The sequence below is a fragment of the Geotrypetes seraphini genome, chromosome 2 (genome assembly GCF_902459505.1).
Source record: "Geotrypetes seraphini chromosome 2, aGeoSer1.1, whole genome shotgun sequence".
Classification (NCBI taxonomy): domain Eukaryota; kingdom Metazoa; phylum Chordata; class Amphibia; order Gymnophiona; family Dermophiidae; genus Geotrypetes; species Geotrypetes seraphini.
Window position 1 is genome coordinate 460,603,729 of NC_047085.1, and position 20,665 is coordinate 460,624,393.

The 20,665-nt window shown below is 42.2% G+C and overlaps 1 protein-coding gene across 1 annotated transcript in view; it reads right to left on the reverse strand.

Annotated features, from left to right (window-relative positions):
• The window catches only part of GTPBP4 (GTP binding protein 4), a 140,212-nt gene that overhangs the window by 85,716 nt on the left and 33,831 nt on the right, over positions 1–20,665 (reverse strand). Inside the window, exon 6 of the mRNA XM_033931552.1 lies at positions 11,710–11,802. Within this exon, the coding sequence (XP_033787443.1) occupies positions 11,710–11,802 (93 nt within the window). The remainder of the gene's footprint in view (positions 1–11,709; positions 11,803–20,665) is intronic.

A 20,665-nucleotide genomic window follows, 5' to 3' on the forward strand; every position in this document is an offset into this window, starting at 1 on the left:
TACAAGGCTATCAATTTTCTCAACATCTTAAGACCAACTTTCCTTACTCCTATGGAAGTTTTCAGTATCTTTCACATGAACTTTTAATTTGGAATCTTACATGTTAGAACTCTGGGCTTCTGCGGCTAGCATCATGAGTGTACTCTGAAGAAAGCTGAAACGTCGGTTCTTTCTATACAGACACGGTGAGATCCAGAAACCTGCTACAACCTAGAGTTCTCAGGTTTCTCCATTTCCCCAATCCAACAAGCTCTCTCCATCTTTGTAGTATATGCAAGTAGCTAGTAGAACATGCAAGCAATAATATAGACAAGCAGTGTAATAAATGATGGATGATAAAGACCAGCTAGTCTCCGTTGTCTTCTCTAGTTTTCTCTCACTGTGAGTAAATAATGTTCTAACTTCTCATAATTATGTTTTTCAATAAACCATTTTACAAACCATCAAACAAATTGAAACAGTATTGTTTTATACAAATTTGCATAAACCATCTGAACTCCCCTTTCCTGCTCCCTACCAACGTATGCCCATTTCCCTTCCAATAAATTCTATATTGGGAAATGATGATAGGTGTCCAAAATGTTTTACTCACATCACCAAACATAGAAGGGGGCCCTAGATTCTTATGGACTCCCTTCCCCCCCCCCCTCTTCTTTGCCAAAAGTGCATAACCTTAGATATTCAAAACCCTATAACATACCTTCCGTATCCCCCATTTACTCTGGCAAGAATTAGGAGTAAAGGAGCCTGAGGACTCCATTCCTGCCAGCATTAAAGCAAAATAAGGTGATTTGAATATTCACGAGAACTTTTTAAAAAATTGGAAAATCCAAGATGTCTACTATGGCGGTTTGGAGCCATTTTTTGGCACAAAAATGCAACTAAAATTAAAAAAAAAAAAAAAACTCAGCAAAAGGGATTTTGGAGGTGGGGAACCATAAAGGCAGAAACCTTTAAAATATTTTTTTAAGACCACCACCACCATCCTTGATTTTCCTCAGTCTCTAACAGACCTGTGCTGGAGAAGTGTTGCAGCCTGCCTCAGCTTTTAAAGTAGCTGGATCTGAAAGAAGAAATCACTGCTTCAATGTGACTGTTCCTCCAACACTGAAATCTTCGGGTTGCCAGTCAGACCAAAGTCTGACTGATCTTCAAACACCCACAGACCTGTGTATGTGAAAGGGGGGGAGGCAAAAATGCAGCTGACACCCTGAAGAGCCCTGCTGAGCCTCCTACAGAGTCTGAAAGCCTGTGCTCGAGCGCCTACAACCCAATAGTAGAACAAAGCTTCTAGGGGATCGGACCCCAAGTTCCACAAAAGTTTCTGCAGGCTGGATAACCGGTATCACAGAGGCATTGGCCTGTCAGCTGCAGACCTAAGTTTGTGTCTCCTCCACGCAGACAGAGCTTGACCGCTGATCTGGGGAGCTCTGAGCACCAAGACACCAAAAACCATAAGACCGACCAAACAAAACAAAGAAATACAGTAAAACCTTGGATTGCAAGTAACTTGGTTTGCAAGTGTTTTGCAAGACAAGCAAAACATTTGATTAAATTTTAACTTGATATACAAGCAATGTCTTGCAATAAAAAGGACATATAGTATACATGCATCACATCATTACATTACATTAGTGATTTCTATTCCACCTTTACCTTGCGGTTCAAGGCGGAATACATAAGATTTGTTATGATAATAAGAAGAACATATTGTTAAGATATTAAGAAGTACTTAAAGAATAGTTTGAACATTTTCTAATTTGCTAAGGAGTAGTTGGTAATCGCAGGAGGAGTTTGAACATTTTCTAATTTGCTAAGGAGTAGTTGGTAATTGCAGGAGGAGATCGAAACATGTTTGGTTGTGTTATATTGGTTTTATGTATTTTTTGAAGAGTAGGGTTTTTTGAAGGTTTTGTAGTCTGTGGTCGAAGTAAACAGGTTGGTGAGTTGTCGGTTCAGTTTCGCTACTCTGGTGGCCAGTAGGTTATCATATATTTTTCTTCGTTTTACATTTTTGGTGAATATTGTGTGGGTTCTCCTGTGTCTGGTTGAGGTGGTTTGAGTTAGTCGATTGTTCCAGTAGGTAGGGCTGTCTCTGTTTATAGCTTTGAAAAGAAGGCAGTGGAATTTGAAGTGTATTCTGGCTTGTATTGGGAGTCAATGTGAGTCGAGGTATGCTTCTGTGATGTAGTTGTATTTTTTCAGACAATAGATAAGTCTTAGGGCTGAGTTTTGTATTGTTTGAATTTGTTTTATCGTGGTTGCTGGGCAGGGGAGATATAGTATGTTGCAGTAGTGTATTAGGCCTAGGATTAGTGATTGAACCACTGGTTGGAATTGTTTTCTGTCAAATAATTTTCTGACTTGTCTTAGGTTTCTCATGGTTGTGAATGATGTTTTTATTATTTTGTTGATTTGTGGTTGCATGGTAAAGCCTCTGTCTATCAGTACTCCTAGGAGTTTTAGTGTGGGTTGAATAGGGTATGAGACCAAGTTTATTACTAGGTTAGTCAAGGTTGAGGTTTTGCTGTTTTCTAGGAGGATGAAGTTTGTTTTATCAGGATTAAGTTTTAGTTTGTGTTCTTTCATCCATGTTGCTACTTTTTCAGGTGTTCTATGTTTTGTACCTATCATGGAGGGCTCAAGTTGGTCGAAATGGAGGAGTATGGTGATGTCATCTGCGTAGTTGTAGGAGGTTATGCCTAGTTTGTCTAGGTAGGAGCTTAGGGAGGCAATGTATAGGTTGAAGAGTGTGGGAAATAGGGGTGATCCTTGGGGAACTTCACATGGGTTGGACCATGGTTCTGATTTTTCTTTGTTTGTTTTGACTCTATAAGTTCTGGATTGTAGGAAGCCTTTGAACCAAGTTAGTACTTTTCCTGTAATTCCTATTGAGTCTAGAGTTTGTAAGAGGATGTCATGGTCTATTAGATCAAAGGCTGCGGAGAGGTCTAATTGTATGATCAGCATTTTCTTGCCTGTGCTGAGGTGCTGTCTCTTGATGTCCATGAGTGTTCCTAGCAGGGTTTCAGTGCTATAGTTGGTTCTGAAGCCAGACTGTGTGTGGTGTAGTAAGTTGTGGTTTTCTAGATATACGTTTAGGGCTTTAGCTATGAGGCCTTTCATTAGCTTGAAGTAAAGTGGAATTGAAGCTATGGGTCTGTAGTTGGATGGTTGGTCTGTTGCTATTTTAGGATCGGAGTTATGATGATTTCGCTAAGGTCTTGTGAGAACTGGCCATCTGTGAGTAGAGTTTGTATCCATTGTAGGAGCAGAGTGTGGAATAGCGTAATGGAGGTTTTCAATAGGTATGGTGGGCAGTGGTTAAGGTCACAGGCTGTGTGATTGTATTTGTTGTATAATTTGTTGAGGTCTGACTATTTTATAGGTGAGAAGTGAGACCAGGTTCTGTCTGCTGCTACTGATTCTTTCTCTGTAGGGGAAGTTGAGATCTCTTCTAGGTGAATAGGTGTTCTATTGAATGTGGCTCTGATATTTGCAATCTTATTTTTGAAGAATGTGGCTAATAAGGTGGCTGGGGGGAGTTGTTATTGGTCAAATATGGTGTGGTGTCTGAGTTCTTTGAGTAACTGGAAAAGCTTTTTTGTGTCTTGGGATTCTTCTCCTATTTGCTTTGTGTAGTATGTCTTTATTTTTTCTTTCAGCTTTTGTTTGTATTTTTGGTGTAATGTTCTCCATGTTGTTTTTGTGGAATCTAGGCTATTTTTTCTCCATTTTCTTTCTAGTTGTCTGCATTGCCTTTTGAGTTGGAGTAGTTTGTTGTCGAACCATTTGTCTGATTTTCTATGGATTCTGGTTTTGGGTTGTTACATTACATTACATTACATTAGTGATTTCTATTCCGCTTGTACCTTGCGGTTCAAAGCGGATTACATAAGAAGAAGCTGGACATTTCCAGGAGGGTACGTGACATTTAGGGTAGGACATAGTTACAGAATGAGTATAGACTTGGTAACATTGGGTGAGAGCAGTTATATTACATTACATATCAAATCTTTTTCCAGGCGTTGGTAGGTAATAAATCTGTAGGAAGAATTAGGTTTTTTTTTTTTTGTTTTTTTTTGTTGGTTGAGGATATGGTGTCAGGGAGTGGGTAACCTGGTCGGTGTATGTGGAAGAGGAGATTAGGTGTTTTGAATATGCTTTTTGAAAAGTAGCGTTTTGAGTTCTTTGCGGAATGCTTTGAAGTCAGATGTTGAGGTTGACAATCTGGTTATGGAGGGTTGTTCTGGGGCTAGCTCATCCAGGGTTGTGTACTTAGGTGGCTCCATTGCGAAATGAAGTCTTTCGGGTTGTAGTTTTGGATTATGGTGTCTGAGTCAATAGTTCTTCTCTCTCTGACGCTGCGGGAGTGTAGCGACTGTTCTAAATGAGCGAGGTCTTGCAATACAAGTACCTATAGTATTTTGTATTAAAGTTTTCGGATTGTGGAACGAATCGTCTGAGTTTTCATTATTTCCTATGGGGAAATTTGCTTTGATATACGAGTGCTTTGGATTACAAGCATGCTTCTGGAACGAATTATGCTCACAAACCAAAGTTTTACTGTATATAGATCAGAAAGACTCCTTCCAGCTCATGCAGAAGGTAAAACTGAAAGGGGTAGCAGAGCCCTCTGGTGAAAGAGGAGGTGTTGAAAAGCTGGCGTGGATTCTTGCATGGTTCACGAGCATGGAGAGAATACCCATCCTCGCATGAAGAGCTGTGTAAAAAGCTTTCTGGAAATCTAGATATACTACATCAACAGGCTCACCTTAATCCACGTTTATTCACACCATCAAAGAAGTCAAGCAAAATGGTGAGGGAAGGCATCCCTCGGCTGAACCCATGCTGACTCCGTCTCATTAAATCATGTTCAGCTACACGTTTCACAATTTAATTTTTTATAAAATCGTTTCCACTATTTTATCTGGCACTGAGGTCAGGCTTATCGGGCTGTAATTTCCCAGATCTCCCTTAGAACCTTTAAAAAAATTGGCATAACATAGGCCATCCTCCAATCTTCAGGTACTACAGACGATTTTATCGACAGGTCACTAACAACATAACACTAACAACAAACAATTTCATGTTTGAGTTATTTCAGTACCCTGGGATGCATACCATCTGGTCCAGGCGATTTAACACTCTTTTAACTTGTCAATTTGGCTTAGTACATCTTCTAGGTTCACCGAGATTTCTTTTAATTCCTCTGCCTCATCACTCTTGAAAGCCATTTCCAGTTCAGGTAGATTTCTTACAGTTCAGGTAGAATTCATTCAGTCTCTCCACTATGGCCTTATCCTCCCTGAGTGCACCTTTTTCTCCTTGATCATCCAACGGTCCTAAAAAAATTGTTACTATGAATTTTTGCCTCTTTGTCAAGTTGTTCTTCATCTTGTTTAGCTTTCTTTATCAATGCTTTGCATCTAACTTGCCAGTGCTTATGTCTCTTCTTATTTTCTTCATTGGGATACTTTTTCCATTCTTTAAAGGATGTTTTCTTGGCAGTAATAACCTTTTTCACTTCACCTTTTAACCACGCTGGTTCTCGTTTTCTCTTCATTCCATGCTAATTCTTGCCCTACTGATGGTTCAATGAAGGTGTATGCAATGTTCTTCAGGACTACATTACTTGTAGTGGTACAAATATCAGTCTCCAGACTCACCTCTGAAGGCTCCACTAATCCAGTACTATGAGATAGCAGTCTTCAGCATCCTGTTTGCCAGCTCAATGGCCGATTTTTTTTGGAACTTTGAGTAACCTCTCTTCTCCGTCGCCAGTGACAAGTACTGCAATTCTGTTGACCTTTTCTTTACTTCCAGTAATATCCAAGAGGAGTTTTCCATCCTAATGCAGCAATAATGGAGTTTCTGTTGTTTCATCAAGGAATTCATCCTTCAGAGTGGCTGCCTCCTCACAGTTCTTGCACTATGAACGTCAGAGTGAGCTTCTTGCCAATGTAATTTCATTTGCACCATGGCCAAGTGCTTTGGCAATAGCACCAGTGACAAAAGTGGCACTCCCATCTGGCAAATTAACAATCTAATGCTCCAGAAACTTCAGAATGTGCAAGGATGTTCAGCTAAGGCTGTTTTGACAGAGAACTAGAACAAAGGGTTCTGCTGACTTCAAAATCAGCATCTGAATTTGAACAACTGTCAAGAGTCAACTTCAGCAATATTCTTGAAATCAGATAATCCACTAGTCAGTGGGAGAGAAGAAGCAGTTGGCTGTGTAGAACTACTGACAATGACATTTTCTGCCTCTATTTTGATTATAAAATTACTAAATCGTTCTTCTCGTATTCTTTCTATCCATCTTCTTTGCAAGTACTACTATTACTACTATTAATTATTTCTACAGTTCTACAAGACGCCAAAAGTACAGTGTCAATGCCTGCAATGCTACATAACTAGAAACTGTCTTCTTCAATTTTCATTATGACTAATGCATCACTAGTAGCAATATAACAAAAGATGGACGAGACATTCTTTGAAGGCTTCTTGATTCACCAGATCCATCTGGAAATGGCGACCTTGGATGCTGGCCTGCCCTCGCAGACGGGACCAACCAGTACAAAAAGAAGGTCGGAGAACAAAAATCAATTATAACCTCCAGGTACTGCAAATGGATCTTGTGTACAAACAGGAACTTCAACCCACGAGCCTGCTCCCTCAAACTGGAAAAAGCAAATGCAGGAAGACGAAAAGGAGGAACAATGCGCAACACTAGAGAATGAGGAAGTGACAATTCATCACTGTTCCATCTCCGCGGATATCCGTGGGAAACCATCTCCGTGCCATTCTTTAAGGAGAGAGGAGAGAATCAGCGTATGAATGGGCACAGCCACTGACTCTCAAGCTTGCATTGAAGAGTGCTGGTGTAGAAAGACTGATGTTGAGATAGACACTAAAGAATGGCACGGGACTGTTTCCCATGGTTATCCGCAGGAACGGGAATGGTGATGAATTTTCTCAGCGCTGTACCTTGGGGTTAATGGCTCTTCACTGCAGCTTTTCTGTAGAACCAACTACCAACTTTCAAATACATTTAAAATTCTCAGTTTTGAAGTAAAAGCAAAAAGAAGCCGGCTGCAGACAAAAGGTGTTTGTCAAAACCTGAAGTGAGATTATATAGCCTCCTGATAGACTGTTGCTGTCTTCAGAAGCATACTGAATTCTGTTATTATTCCACAATAAAATGTCAACAAACACGCCCCACTAAAATCCTCCTGACATTTAAACATAAAACATTTTATCAGGCAAGCTACATGATCACTGCAGACTCAGGCTATTACTCTATGACCACAATGTCAGTCTTAATATTCTTGACTTCAAGAGCAATTGAGTGAAGAAGTAGCCTAGAGAACCTGGGGAACTGGGTTCAATTTCCACTGCAGCTCCTTGTGACTCTGAGCAAGTCACTTAACCCTCCATTGCCCCATGTACAAAAAATGAGTACAGCCGACTCGGCTTAAGTGCACACCCTTCATACCAGGTCACCACGTGCATTTAAACGGAGTGTGCGCTTAATAGGTGTACCACTTGTTAGTCATAAAAACTCACAGTACGCTGTAGTCAATAGAACTTTTATTCAACCAAAAACACACCAAATACAATGTAATACGCTATAGTTATAGAAACAGTACTGTTTGGTCTAATGTAAACCTTTTTCTAAACCAACATTCTACAGAAATAATCAGTCATTGTTTTCTGCACGCAGATTGCATGATTCAGGCTGTGTATCTGACTGCTGATGCTGCAAAACTGTCTAAAGTCATGACGGCCATTTATCTCCAGATAACAGCGCAGTGTGTGTAGGGCCTTCAGCGGGTCCAAGAAGGAAACGATCTCTACAGGTGGTTCATAAGTCGTGATGACAGCAACAGTATCTTCGTCATCATCTGACTCTTGGTTTTCTGCAGTGTCATTTATGACTGTACAAATATCGGAATTAGTGCTGTCAGATGATTTGGACAGATCATTGTCAACAGCGACATACAGTTCAAACTTTGTGATGAGAATCCAACTGGGAGTCCAATGGACAAAGTGTCTGCTTCAGTGTGACCTGTAATGATGTTTGAAGTTTGCGATTATCCCTTGGTCCATCGGCTGGATCAAAGAGGTTGTGTTTGACAGCAGAAACACGAGTTTGATGTTGGTTAGTCTTATGTCATTGCTGTGTGCTGCACAGTTATCACACAACAATACAATGTGCCTCTTACGCCTTCTCATCAAATTGTCAAGTTTCTGTAACCATTCAATCCACAATGTCGCTGTCATTCATGCATTTTTGTTGCTTTCATATTCAACAGGCAGGCATTTAATGTTTTCGAAGCACCGAGGATTTTGATTTTTCCCAATCACTAGTGGCTCGAGCTTTTCACTGAATCAGAAGCCAAAGACTGGCCTCAACAACGAGACAGGAACACACAACAGGAAGCCGTGAGGACAAGATGTCAGAAATCCAGCCAAGAGTGTATACTGTATTTTTCGCTCTATTAGACACACCTGACCATAAGAAACACTCTAGATTTAAAGGAGGAAAACAAGAAAAAACCCTTGTGAACCAAATTCTCCTTGCCAGGCTCTGCACCCAACCCAACACTCCTTGCCAAGCCCTGTCCCCCCCTCTGGTGGTCTAGTGGTAGGCCGAGACAGGGCAGGCAGGGACAGAGCACAGGGTAGGCAGGCCTAGTAGCTGGCAGGCAGGTAGGGACAGGGTGAGTAGGTAGGTAGGCAGGCAGGCAGGCCTCTCTCTCCCCCCAGGCAAGCAGCAGGAAAGCCCCGGCCTCTCCCTCCTTCCCAGGCAGGCGGCAGGCAGACCCTGGCCTCTCCATCCCTATTTTTAATTTGGCAGGCAGGCCCCAGCTTCTCCCTCCTCACCCCCCAGGCAGGCGGCAGACAGGCCCCAGCCCTCTTCCTCCTCCTCCCCCCCCACCTGCTCATGCCTTTCTTTTATCTTCTGGTGCCTTCACTAGCTGAGAGCGGCACACAAGGCTGGCTGGCTGGTCCCCGCCGTTTCCCCTGAGAATGGCAGATGCGGCTGCCTCCTCTTCTGCTCTTTCGCGGCATAGCGGCACACCAAGCTGCCAGCCTGGTGCACTGATATGCTGCGAAAGAACAGAAGAGGAGGCTGCTGCGTCTGCCATCCATTCTCAGGGAAGCGGTAGGGACCAGGCAGCCAGTCAGCCTTGTGCGCCGCTCCCAGCAAGTGAAGGCGCCAGAAGTTTAAAAAAAGGTACGCACGGTGGGAGGGTGACGAGGGGGGATGAGGAAGAGGGCTGGCAAGCAAGGGAGGGAGGCAGCATTAAAATAATGTAATGGGAGCGGGGAGGGGTTTGGGTATTCACTCCATAAGACACACCCTTATTTCCACCTGCTTTTGGGGGGGGAAGTGCAACTGGATTTCTGACATCTTGTCCTCATGACTTCCTGTTGTGTGTTCGAGCTTTTCACTACCATCCATATTGCAACTGAGCAGTAATGTCAATCGTTCCTTTGGCACCTTGAAACCAACAGCTTCGCTGCATTTGAAAGCCAACGTTCTATCAGGGATGGCACGCCAGAACAGGCCCATCTCATCGGCATTGAACACATCAGATGATTCATATCCACCAATTACTGATGGCAACACTTCCATGACCCATCTTTCTGCACCAAACTCATCCGTGTCTTGTTTTTCGCCATACTGCTTCTTAAATTTTATGCCATTACAAACTTTACACCGCTCTAACCATCCATTTGTCATTTTGAAGTCTTCTACACCCAGTTCTTCAGATAACTGTGTTGCTTTCTCCATCAACAGAGGTCCACTGACTGGCAGTTGTCGATTTCTAGGTTAAGCAAACCATCGCAGCAATGCCTGTTCAATGTTTCCAGCCTTCCCAATTCTTTTCCATTTTCTGGTAGGATTGTTGTTGTTTTGCCAGTCTTTCAATATCGCTTGGATTTTTTGTAAATCAAAGAAATCTGGCTAGGATGAACACTGTAATGTTTTACTAAAGAGACCTGACTCTCCCTTTGTTCAAGTCTTTTTAAGACATTGACATGTTCAGCCAAAGACAATGATTTTTGTCCAGCATGATGGACATGTCCACGCCATGGTGCAGTTCTGAAAGTTCAAACACTTGGCCAGGCCTAGGCTGAAGTTCCGAAACACGTAGCTCATCCACGTTAGAATGTAATTGTATTTAACCGGAGTGAATGTAACATGAAAGAATAGAGGTTGGACCTATGATATCAATGCGCATAAGCGGATTGTGTGCTTATCAGAATTACAAATATGCAGAGTTTACACCCATTTACTTTAATGGAAAAAAAAAAACCAGGACTGTGGTAGTCAGGTGCACTTAGGTGGAGTTAACAGTAACTACATATAATACAAGGTGCTACCCAAAAGTTTGTGGAATTCAATTGTAAAAAAAAAATATTGCTTACTGAAACTCCTAGTTTCCATCGTCTCCTTCGAAGTAGTCCCCTTGAGAATGTATACAGTGATCCCAGCGTTTTTCCCATGAGTCCATGCATCTATGGAAGTCATCTTGGGTGAGTGCCTTGAGGACCTCCTGCAATTCTACCTGGATCTCTTCAATCGTGTTAAAACAGCGCTCTTTCAGTTGCAATTTCATTTTGGGGAATAGGAAAAAATTACAGGGTGTAAGGTCAGGCGAATAGGGAGGGTGTGTAATCACTGTAATGTTTCTGGAAGTTCCAAACAGACAGAAATGCGATGGGCCTTCTGTTCACCGGTTAGCAGTCTTGGAACAAATTTTGTAGAAATGTGTCTCATGTTCAATTAGTCCAACAAAATTTGTTGAACTGTCCTGTATGACTGACCTACTATCTCATAAACATCGTGGTTAGTTTGCCTACGATCTGCAAGGATACTCTCATTAACTTTTGCTATGGTTTCCGGTGTTGTGCTTGTTGACGGTCATCCGGAACGGTCATCGTTGTGGGAAGATGTTTGTCGTCCTTGAAGCGTTTGACCAAAGAAAGATTTGACACATGGCATTATCTCCAAAGGCTTCCTGGAGCACATGATGGGTTTCTGCAGCAGTTTTTTTAAAGTTTGAAACAAAATTTGATGCAGATTCTTTGCTCAGTAAAATCCATCATATCGAAATCCGCCGAGTCGCTAAAAACACAACCTTAAAAAATTGCACAGAACAAAACAACGCGACCACTCAGCTGCACGTCCGTTGGCACACTGATTCACAAAGCATACTGCTAGACCACCTCTAGTGGCAGAAGGGCATACTATATCCAGTTCGTACATGCTGTTCACATTCCCCGAACATTTGGGTAGCATCTCGTATGTAAACCACTTTGATTGTAACCAAAGAAAGGCAGTATATCAAGTCCCATCCCCTTTCACAATACTTTCCACAGCTAAGGAAAATAAGAATACAAAAGAAAATTAAGAATGAAGCACTCTGAGTAGGTAGCAGCCACCATCTGCTCGTATTTCTAATTATATAAAACTCAGGCCCAACAGTTAATCACCGATAACCTGGGAATGTTGGAAAAATATGACCTTTCTAGGCTTGAATGAGCAACAGCCTCCACACACCTCCTTCCTTATCCTGCAGGATTTCTAGACTAATATTTCTGAATCAGCATCTAACAATACTTTCAGGTCTGTTCTTTATGCACATAAACAGACTCCGGTGCTGTTCTAGAGAAGATGCACGATGTGCTTACCTGCCAGCGTAGATACTTATAATCCATGTGTCCCACAAACAAAGATTTAGTAGTAAAGGCATACGGCTGTACTTCAACATCTGCTCTTGTCACCTTAGAGAGAAAGGAACCATACTCTGTGAACCCAACATTTTATTTACCACAATATTCATCTAAACAATTACAGATTAGACTGTTTCATTTCTAAACACCAGCAGAATGATACACACATTCATTTTGGACCAGACTTAAGCTTTCTGCCTGGCTTTTTACAGTGACTTCATTACCAGATGAGCCAAAAATTGTTTAAGGTGACTGGCTGCATCAGATTTTCTTGGCAAATGAGTCCTAATACACAGCACTTTGTTGGTCATCTAACACAAATTAACTTTGCTCTTTGTAAATAATATAAGCATATTTCATCAGTCTTTACATAATCTTTGAAGAGTTTATGAAACTGTCAATTAATGCCTCAAAGATACCCCAATACCCACCAAAGGTTAAATCCATGCATACATGGAAGGTCCTGCCAAGCACTGCTCAGGCTCCTCCTCCACCCACACTGGCAACTAGTACCCACCCAATGCATTCTTTCCCGCCTGCAGGCTATTCCCTGGTTTCTAAGGACACCAAAACTCACACAAAAGATCGGCTACAAAGTCATAGGCACAGGGCTAGCAAACTGCCATATATTTAAATATAAACAGAGATAACATTTTTCTCTAAAAAAAGGAAGTGGGCTGTTAACTCGAATATAAACCAAAAGTTTATATTTTTGATTTATTTACCACCTATTTGAAAAAATTCACCCAAGCGGTTCCAGCATTCTTCCCTTCCTCTCTTTCCCCAGAGCTGCCCGGCATTCCCCTCCCTCCCCTGTCACTGCCCCCTGTCCAAACTGGACAAAGCGTTCCTCCCAGACCCATCAGTAGACCTTTCCATACACAGGACCTACCATACTACCCTGGTGGTCTAGTGGGATGCTAGGGTAGGAGCAGTCCCCACTCATTCCTACATATGCTGGCTCCAATTCCAAAAGGGCTGCTACAAACTCTAGCAGCAATCTCACAAGACAGAGAAACCATTTTTGCTACATACATCAGTGAGTGGGGATCACTGCTGCCCCAATGCCCTACTAGACAAGACACAATTTCTGATGCCTTTTTTGGTCAAAAAAATCTCAATTTATATTTGAGTATATACAGTAAGTACTTTACTGGTAAAGTTGCTATAGTGAACTATGAAAGAGCCAGCAATAAACAAAGAAAAGAAAACATTTTTTTCAAATATTACCTAACATTTACTTTAACTAGTCAACACTGCAAGACCACACCCCCTTAAAAATTGGTTTTCCACCTCAACCTTGGCCAGCACCTTCAAACCAGTCTGGCTACAGCTGCCAAATTCAGGCATAGGAACCTCCTTCCTCCTGCAGCTGTGACTAAACATCCACTGTTTGAACCATGAAGTTTAATATAAAGGTGCCCCTATGCAGTTCAAACATTAGCTTTTTGAATGACCTGAAGTCCATCCAGTTAAAACTGCACAAGGCTCCACAGATGCAGAGCCCCACTATTCAAACAGTAGATGTTTCAATTAGAGAATGACACGGTGGCGGTTTACCCGCGGCCACCGCATTTTAGCCGCGGGTCACCCGCCGAAAACGGGGAAGAAAACTAGCAGTCGCTGCGGCGACGGGGACAAGGCCATTCACCGCCCGCGGGGCGGTGAATGGTCTTGTCCCCGCAGTGAGGCATGAAGGATCGCGCGGTCCCCGCAGCTCACACCCGCCTGCCCAATCGATTCTAGTGTTTAGCCAGCTCTCTCCCTTCTCCTCACCTTAGTTTGTAGATTTTCTTTTTCGGCGACCCGCACGCTATCAGAGAGCCGCGCACCCGCTGCTGCTCAGTTTCGATCTTCTGCTCTGACGCAACCGGAAACAGGAAGTTGCAGCAGAGCAGAAGATTGAACACTGAGCAGCCGCGCGTGCGCGGCTCTTTGGGAAAGCGTGCAGGTCGCCGAAAAAGAAAACCTATAAACTAAGGTGAGGAGAAGGGAGAGAGCTGGCTAAACACTAGGATCGATTGGGCAGGCAGGTAGTGGCTGCGGGGACCGTGCGATCGCTAGTGTTCCCGGCTCAAATTGGAAGGAGGGAGTGAAAGGGAAAAGGATTCTGGGCCAAGGGGATGAAGTCGGAAAGAAAAACCCACAGCAGGAAAGAAAGGGAAGGACTGGCAGGTGAGCCAGATGCTAGAAGCAGGGGGGGGGGGAAGAAAGAGGGAAAAAAGCTAGATGGGGTTGAAAAGAAGAGACACACTGGTATGGAAGAGGAAGATAGGGGAAATCTGGACACAGGAAGGTAACAGAAAGAGGGGAAATTATGTGCATGGGGCATAGGGACAGAGACATAAAGGGGACATGCCATGGGGATGGTATATGGACACAGGGGGGGCAATGACAGATACATAGGGGAGATATTAGAAATGGAGAAAATAGGAGCACAGAAGCGAGATGGTTTGTGGGGATGGGACAGGGACCAAGCTTGCAGGCTCCAGTGGCTTGCCCAAATTACATTGTAACGTGCCATGAAAATAAGAGGAAGGAAGGTAGATAGGCCACGCGAGAGGAGCTGAAGGGTAGTAGAAAGGAACAGATGGTAAAGGAGGGAGGGAAGGGTGGTGGTGGAAAGGAATAGAACAGACATTGAAGGAGGGTGGAGAGGAACAGACCCCCAAGGGAAATGTTGAAGACAGAGTGGGAAGAAGACAGATGCCAGACTATGCGGGAGCGGAGGGAAGAAGATGGGTGCTAGACCAATTGGGGGGGGGGGGTTAAGGGAGAGACACAGTAACAGCAAATGGAAGACGCAGAGAGAAGACACACAGTGGATGGAAGGAATTCAATGAGAAGATGTGGAAAGCAGAAACCAGACAACAAAGGTAGAAAAAAAAATTATATTTATTTATTTATTTTTTGCTTTAGGATAAAATAGTATATTAGTTGTGTTGATAAAAATTTATAAACAAAGCCCTGCCAGCTGAACATCTCTTTCTCTAGTTCAGCAGCAGGAACTTTGATTTATAAGAAAGGAATAAGCTAAATACTACAGTACTAAGGCTTATATGGATGCAGCGGGGACGGTGACGGGGCGGTGAATGGGATGGCAGGGGCGGTGACGGGGCGGTGAAAGGGGGGGCTGTGAAGGGAACGGCGGTGACGGGGCGGTGCAGAGGATGGTGGGCCGGTGACGGGGACAGATTTTTTCCCCGTGTCATTCTCTAGTTTCAATCATATGGCTCTGGGAAGGAGGTGACTGCACCTGAAATTAGAAACAGCAGCTGCAACTAGATCAGGTTAAAGATGCTGATTCATCAGGGCCAAGGCAAAGAGCTGCATATTTGAGAGGAAAGCAGGGACTCAAAAACTGGTTGAGGGAGAGAGAAATATAAGCAAGAAATGCAGACTGGATCTGAAGGAGGAAAGGGCAGAGATGGGTCTTGGGGACTGAAGGGAGAGAGCAGGGATTTATGAACATGGGATGGGGATGGAAGGATAGGGAAAACAGGTATTGGAATTTAAAAAAAAAACAGGAGTCTGAATAGATGGGATAGTGGGGATTTGGAGATTTACGAAGTGTGTTCAGTAATTTATCTACCCCAGTCTGAAAGAAAATAGCAAGCATGTTGAAACAAGTCTGTGCGTGTTGTGACATGTTTCAAGGCTACTCATGCAAAGTTGACGCTCAGTGCGAGTCTAACATTCCAAGAGACAAGATGTCAGGAGAGTCTTCGCACAAATCAAGTAAGAAACTGCTAGATTTGGAGCACCAGTCAGTAATAAAATTTCTCACAAAAGAAAGGAAAAAGCCAAAGGAGATCCATGAATGCATAACTGCAGTTTATGGCAAGTCTGCCCAATTATCCTAAAAAGTAAAATTTTGGAGCAAATAGTTTAAGTGGAGTAGAGTCCATTGAAGATGACCCTCACACTGGACTGATTGCAAGAAAGTCAGGGATTTAATTTTGTCAGACAGACAAATTAATGTTTCCCGAATAGCTGAAGAAATGGGCATCTCGGCAGGTACAGGAAAAGTTGGCCATATCCAAGGTTAGTGCAAGATGGGTTCCAAGAATGCTGATGACATGTCAGAAGGCCACGAGGCTCCAGTGCTGTCAGAAGAACTTGGAGATACTCCATGAAGACAAAGTGGATGGAATTCATGGGGGGGAGCATAGGGGGAGATAAGTGAGAAGAGATACTGGGGGGCTACAGAGTGAATGCACTTGTAAGTCAGTAAGAGGAGTTTGAACTGTATTCAGAAATGGATGGGGAGTCAATGATGTGACTTGAGGAGAGGGGTAATGTAAGAATAGCGGCTCTCATGGAATATGAGTCATGCAGCAGCATTTTTAACGTAGCAGCATGTGTAGAGTGATGCAGACGCTGCTGGAGTCGGCAAGTTTGGAGTCGGGACCGCGGGAAGGGAAGGGGGGGCGGCAAGGTGAAGAACTTATTTTTACCAGAGCAGGAAGTCCAGCGCTGGCGGCCAGTCCTGCCGGCGAGTGTAGTTAGGTGATGTAAGGCTGGAGACCCGCATATGCGCACTCCTGCCACCATGGACCTACATCTCACGGAACAGGGAAAATGAAACACGCAGGTAGGAGTACGCATGCGCGGCTAGGGTTTTATTATATAGGATTGCTGTATTAATTCATGAAGAGATGCCAGAATTACCAAAAGTTGGGTTTTATTAGAAGTGGAAGAAGTGCCACAACACTGTCTCAAGCTAATCGATATTCCAGCCAAGAATCACATGATCTCTGAGGTTTTCTTTAGAACCACTAAACATTATGATGACACTGGAGAACCTTTCCCTACTAGCACAAAACCAATTTCTTTTTAGATCCGCAATTCATCAAGTCGCTAGGACTTGAGCACGAATCAATGGCACCTAACAACAACAAACACTATGTCATCTCCCCTTAAGACTGATTTAGCAGTATCCCAAAACAAGATTTCAGCTTCAGAATGTTGGGAATTAAAGGTTTTATACACAGCCCACTTCCTACGGATATAATCAGTAAATATACTGTAGAGTCTGTATATAAATCCAGTATAAAATGCCATCATTTGGAATAAGTTGTCTTTAGCCCCTTATAGGGGCATAGTCAGATATTGCAGTTGGCCCTTCATTAACACCAGAAAACAATCTCCTATCTATAGTCTATCCTGGAATGTGTCATATGGGCACAAGATAAGTGTATAAAATCCTGTACTCCCAGGTGAAGAGTACACCACACATCTATCCCATAATCAAGAAATACCTTTAATGGAATCCATCTTATAATTATGGGGATTATGTGTCTTATCTATTTCAAGATTAGCCACAACACTGATAATTCTGGGAACACTAGCAATATTATATGTTATGAAAAACTTTCACAGTACACATTAAGAGCATACATAATACATTGCAAAACAGCTAATCTCTCAATAACCACTTTAGCCACAATATAGTGGTCATCCAAGTCCAAAACTTGCTTTTTTTTCCAATTTTCAAAGTTTTATAAACTAAAATAACCACTTCAGCTTTCTTCTTATAATACAGTTACCCACCCACTATGTGAGCAATGTTTTATGTTCTTCAGATGAGTCTCGAAGCATAGCTATAGAGCAGTGGTCTCAAATTCGCAGCCCGGGGGCCACATGCGGCCCACCAGGTACTATTTTGAGGCCCTCGGTATGTTTATCATAATCACAAATAAAATAAAACAGTTTCTTGATCATATGTCTCTTTAGCTATAAATTACAATATTATTATTAAGACAGCCAAAAGGAAAGATTTATAAACTATAAAGAGTTTTACCTCATGCAAAATTGTCATTTCTTTAATAAAAAACAAAAGGAATTGACCCCAAAATATCCACAAAGAAGAAAATCCAGAGAAAACCAAAAAAACTCTATGGAGTGACGATGTTCCTAAATGGACTTTATTTGAAAGTATCAAAGTTCCAAAGGTACACTAAAATCATCCACATAAAATAATTCTATCCATATAAAAGTAAATCATCCACATAAGAGCCTTAAAGGACCTAGTCCGCTAGGGGTACAGGACCCAACACGGTCCGCGTTTCGACAAAAAGTCTTCTTCAGGGGTCCCTGGGGGTCCTATAAAGGTGTGTACGTGGGAAACAATTGTGTGGTGAACCGGAAGTGAGACACTGCTTGCATTTCTTTAATAAGACATTATTTTTTCTGAGGCTCTCCAAGTATCTACAAATCCAAAATGTGGCCCTGCAAAGAGTTTGAGACCACTGCTATAGAGGCTTTCTGCTTAGACAAAGTTCATAAAACTTTTTTTACGTTTCAAAGGCAACACATTATTCCCATTTCCAGTAGACCTGCAACATAATTTACTTTGAAAATAACTTTTGAGATGTTGTCCCAGCCTTCAGTATCCCAACCAAATCTCCACAGCATTATCTTGCCAATATATGATTTTAAAAGGGACCATACCAACATGGACGATAATGAAAAACTCTCTCAAGTACCCATAATTATATCCCCCTAAAAGGAAAAACAATCCTTTCCCCAAGAACACAAAAATTAAACAAAACCATCCATTTTAGTATCATCCCCCATTACCATTCCTAACAAGGAATAATCACATATTGTCACCTCCCATCCTCCCAGAATTATCAATTGTCTTGATATGATACCAAATACAAGAGAGACAAAAATATATATTAAAAAAAAAGTCCAGCAGTCAACATCAAGTGAATTCAGGAGATCCCAACAAACCAATCAAATTGCAATGCAGTCAGGCCTCGATGTTTCATAACCTAGGGATCACCAGTTTATAACTGCCAGGGAGATAAAGTATGCTTAGCCAATCAGAAAACCATATAACTGTTGGCATTGAAGCAGAAATGAAATTGCAGAGTCCAAAAGTAGAAGCAAACCTGTTGTCTTACTTTACCAAAAATAAACAGCATTATAATCTACACTTTCCAAGTTGGAGAATAATGCTGATCCCATTCAGTGAGACATGCTTGTGCCTCAGCCACTTGCTCATACAAGTGAGTGTGGCCCTCATAAGTCACTCTAAGTTTCACTGGATACAGTATAGCAAAGCGAATCTGATTTTTACGCAGCTCCATAATTGCTGAACTTGCTGAGAACATCTTGAAAATACAGCATTGTTTGATTCTGATATGTTAATTTATGACCTCTTATCACTTGTAGTATTCTATGTTTATGGTAAAAATTAAGAAATTTTAGAATTACTACTCAAGGGCTTTCAGATAAGTGCCGTTGTGCCCATAGCCGATAAGCCTGTTCCAGACAAAACCAAATAAGTTGTTCCTCAAGATTTAAAGAACCAGGCAGACATGGCAGGATTAATTCTTCGAGGGCCCCTAGGCACACAAGTACACTGGGCCCCCCATGGCCCTGCCTCGCCCACACCCCACATCTCTGCCCTGCCCACCCCCACCCCCATTCATTTACATGTTTTCTTATTTGCTTCTTTATTTCCACTTGTATTTCTTTTTTTCTTTTAAAATTCAAAACAACAAAGATTACCATACCAGTGCCAGTGTAGTGCTAGTTCTATGCAAGCCCCAAACATCTCTGAACAAAAAAAACCCCTTCCTTCCCTTCCCACCTTCTTACTCAGGATTTTAACTTTGAACCCTTTCCTAATGTATATAAAAGTGTTCAAAAATGCATTGTAAAGCAGTAATACTATCCAAAACATAAGTCTATATTAATAACCAAGTTTGCAACTCCTCTCAACTGCCTCACTCTGTCATCCAACTTTAACCCATATGTATGTATAGACAACCAAATCTGGTACGTTCCACTCCATATATGCTAATTTGTAACAAATCAACAAGGCAAGCGGTCCACCAAAGAATCCAACATGGAAGAAAAGAAGATCGGCAGACAATAAGGAGATTCAAATCAGGTTTAAGGTGCTCCCAGGAACCATGCCTGATGCATTTCGTCAAACAAGGCTGGTCAATGCTAACAGAAAACCATGTCTTCCATACACACAGGACACAGAACCACCCTCACCCAGAATGGAATAAGTAATCACAAACTAAACTCCCCCTCCCATTTTTATAAAAGCACAGAAGAGGTTTTTAGCGCTGGCAGGCGCGCTGAATGTTCTGCGCTGTTCTGGCAATCATAGGAATTCTGTGACCATCGGAGCAGTGCAGAGCATTCAGCATGCTGGCTTGTGCTACAAACCGAAGGGACGGTACAGTTTACGAGGTGAAGAAACAGTAGCGCATATCCCCCAATACTGAACAAAATATAAAGATAGCAGATGTAAATTTGAAAAAAGAGAAATAACAAATCACTTTACAAATTAACAACTAAAAATAAAAAAAAAATGGAAAATAAGATAATACTATTTTATTGGACTAATACATTTTTAAATTAGCTTTCAAAGGTCAAACCCTCTTTCCTTAGATCAGTAAAGTATACTACTGTTACAGTATCCTGTCCTGACCTGAGGAAGGAGAATTTGGTATTTGAAAGTTAGTCAAAAATGTATTAAAATTAGTCCAATAAAATGATCACCGTATTTCCATTTTCTATTTCTAAACATTTATCAACACAGCTATAGTACTACTTTATCCTAAAGCAAAAAAATATAATTTTTTCTACCTTTGTCATGTGGTTTCTGCTTTCCTCATCTTCTTGTCATTCTCTTTCTTCCATCCACTGTCGGCCCTTTCCAGACACTGTCTGTCTCCCCCTGCCATCTCTCCTCTTGACTCCCTCCCTCCCCCCCCCCCCCCCCCCGCTATTGTCTGGCATCCATCATCTTCCCTCTTTTCCCTCAAGGTCTGGCATCTCTCTTTCCCTCCCCCCTGTGTTTTTTAGCATCTCTCTCTTCTCATTTCCTCAGCTCAGGTCTGATATCTCTGTCTCCTTCCCCTTTCTCTGGCATCTCTCTCTCCTC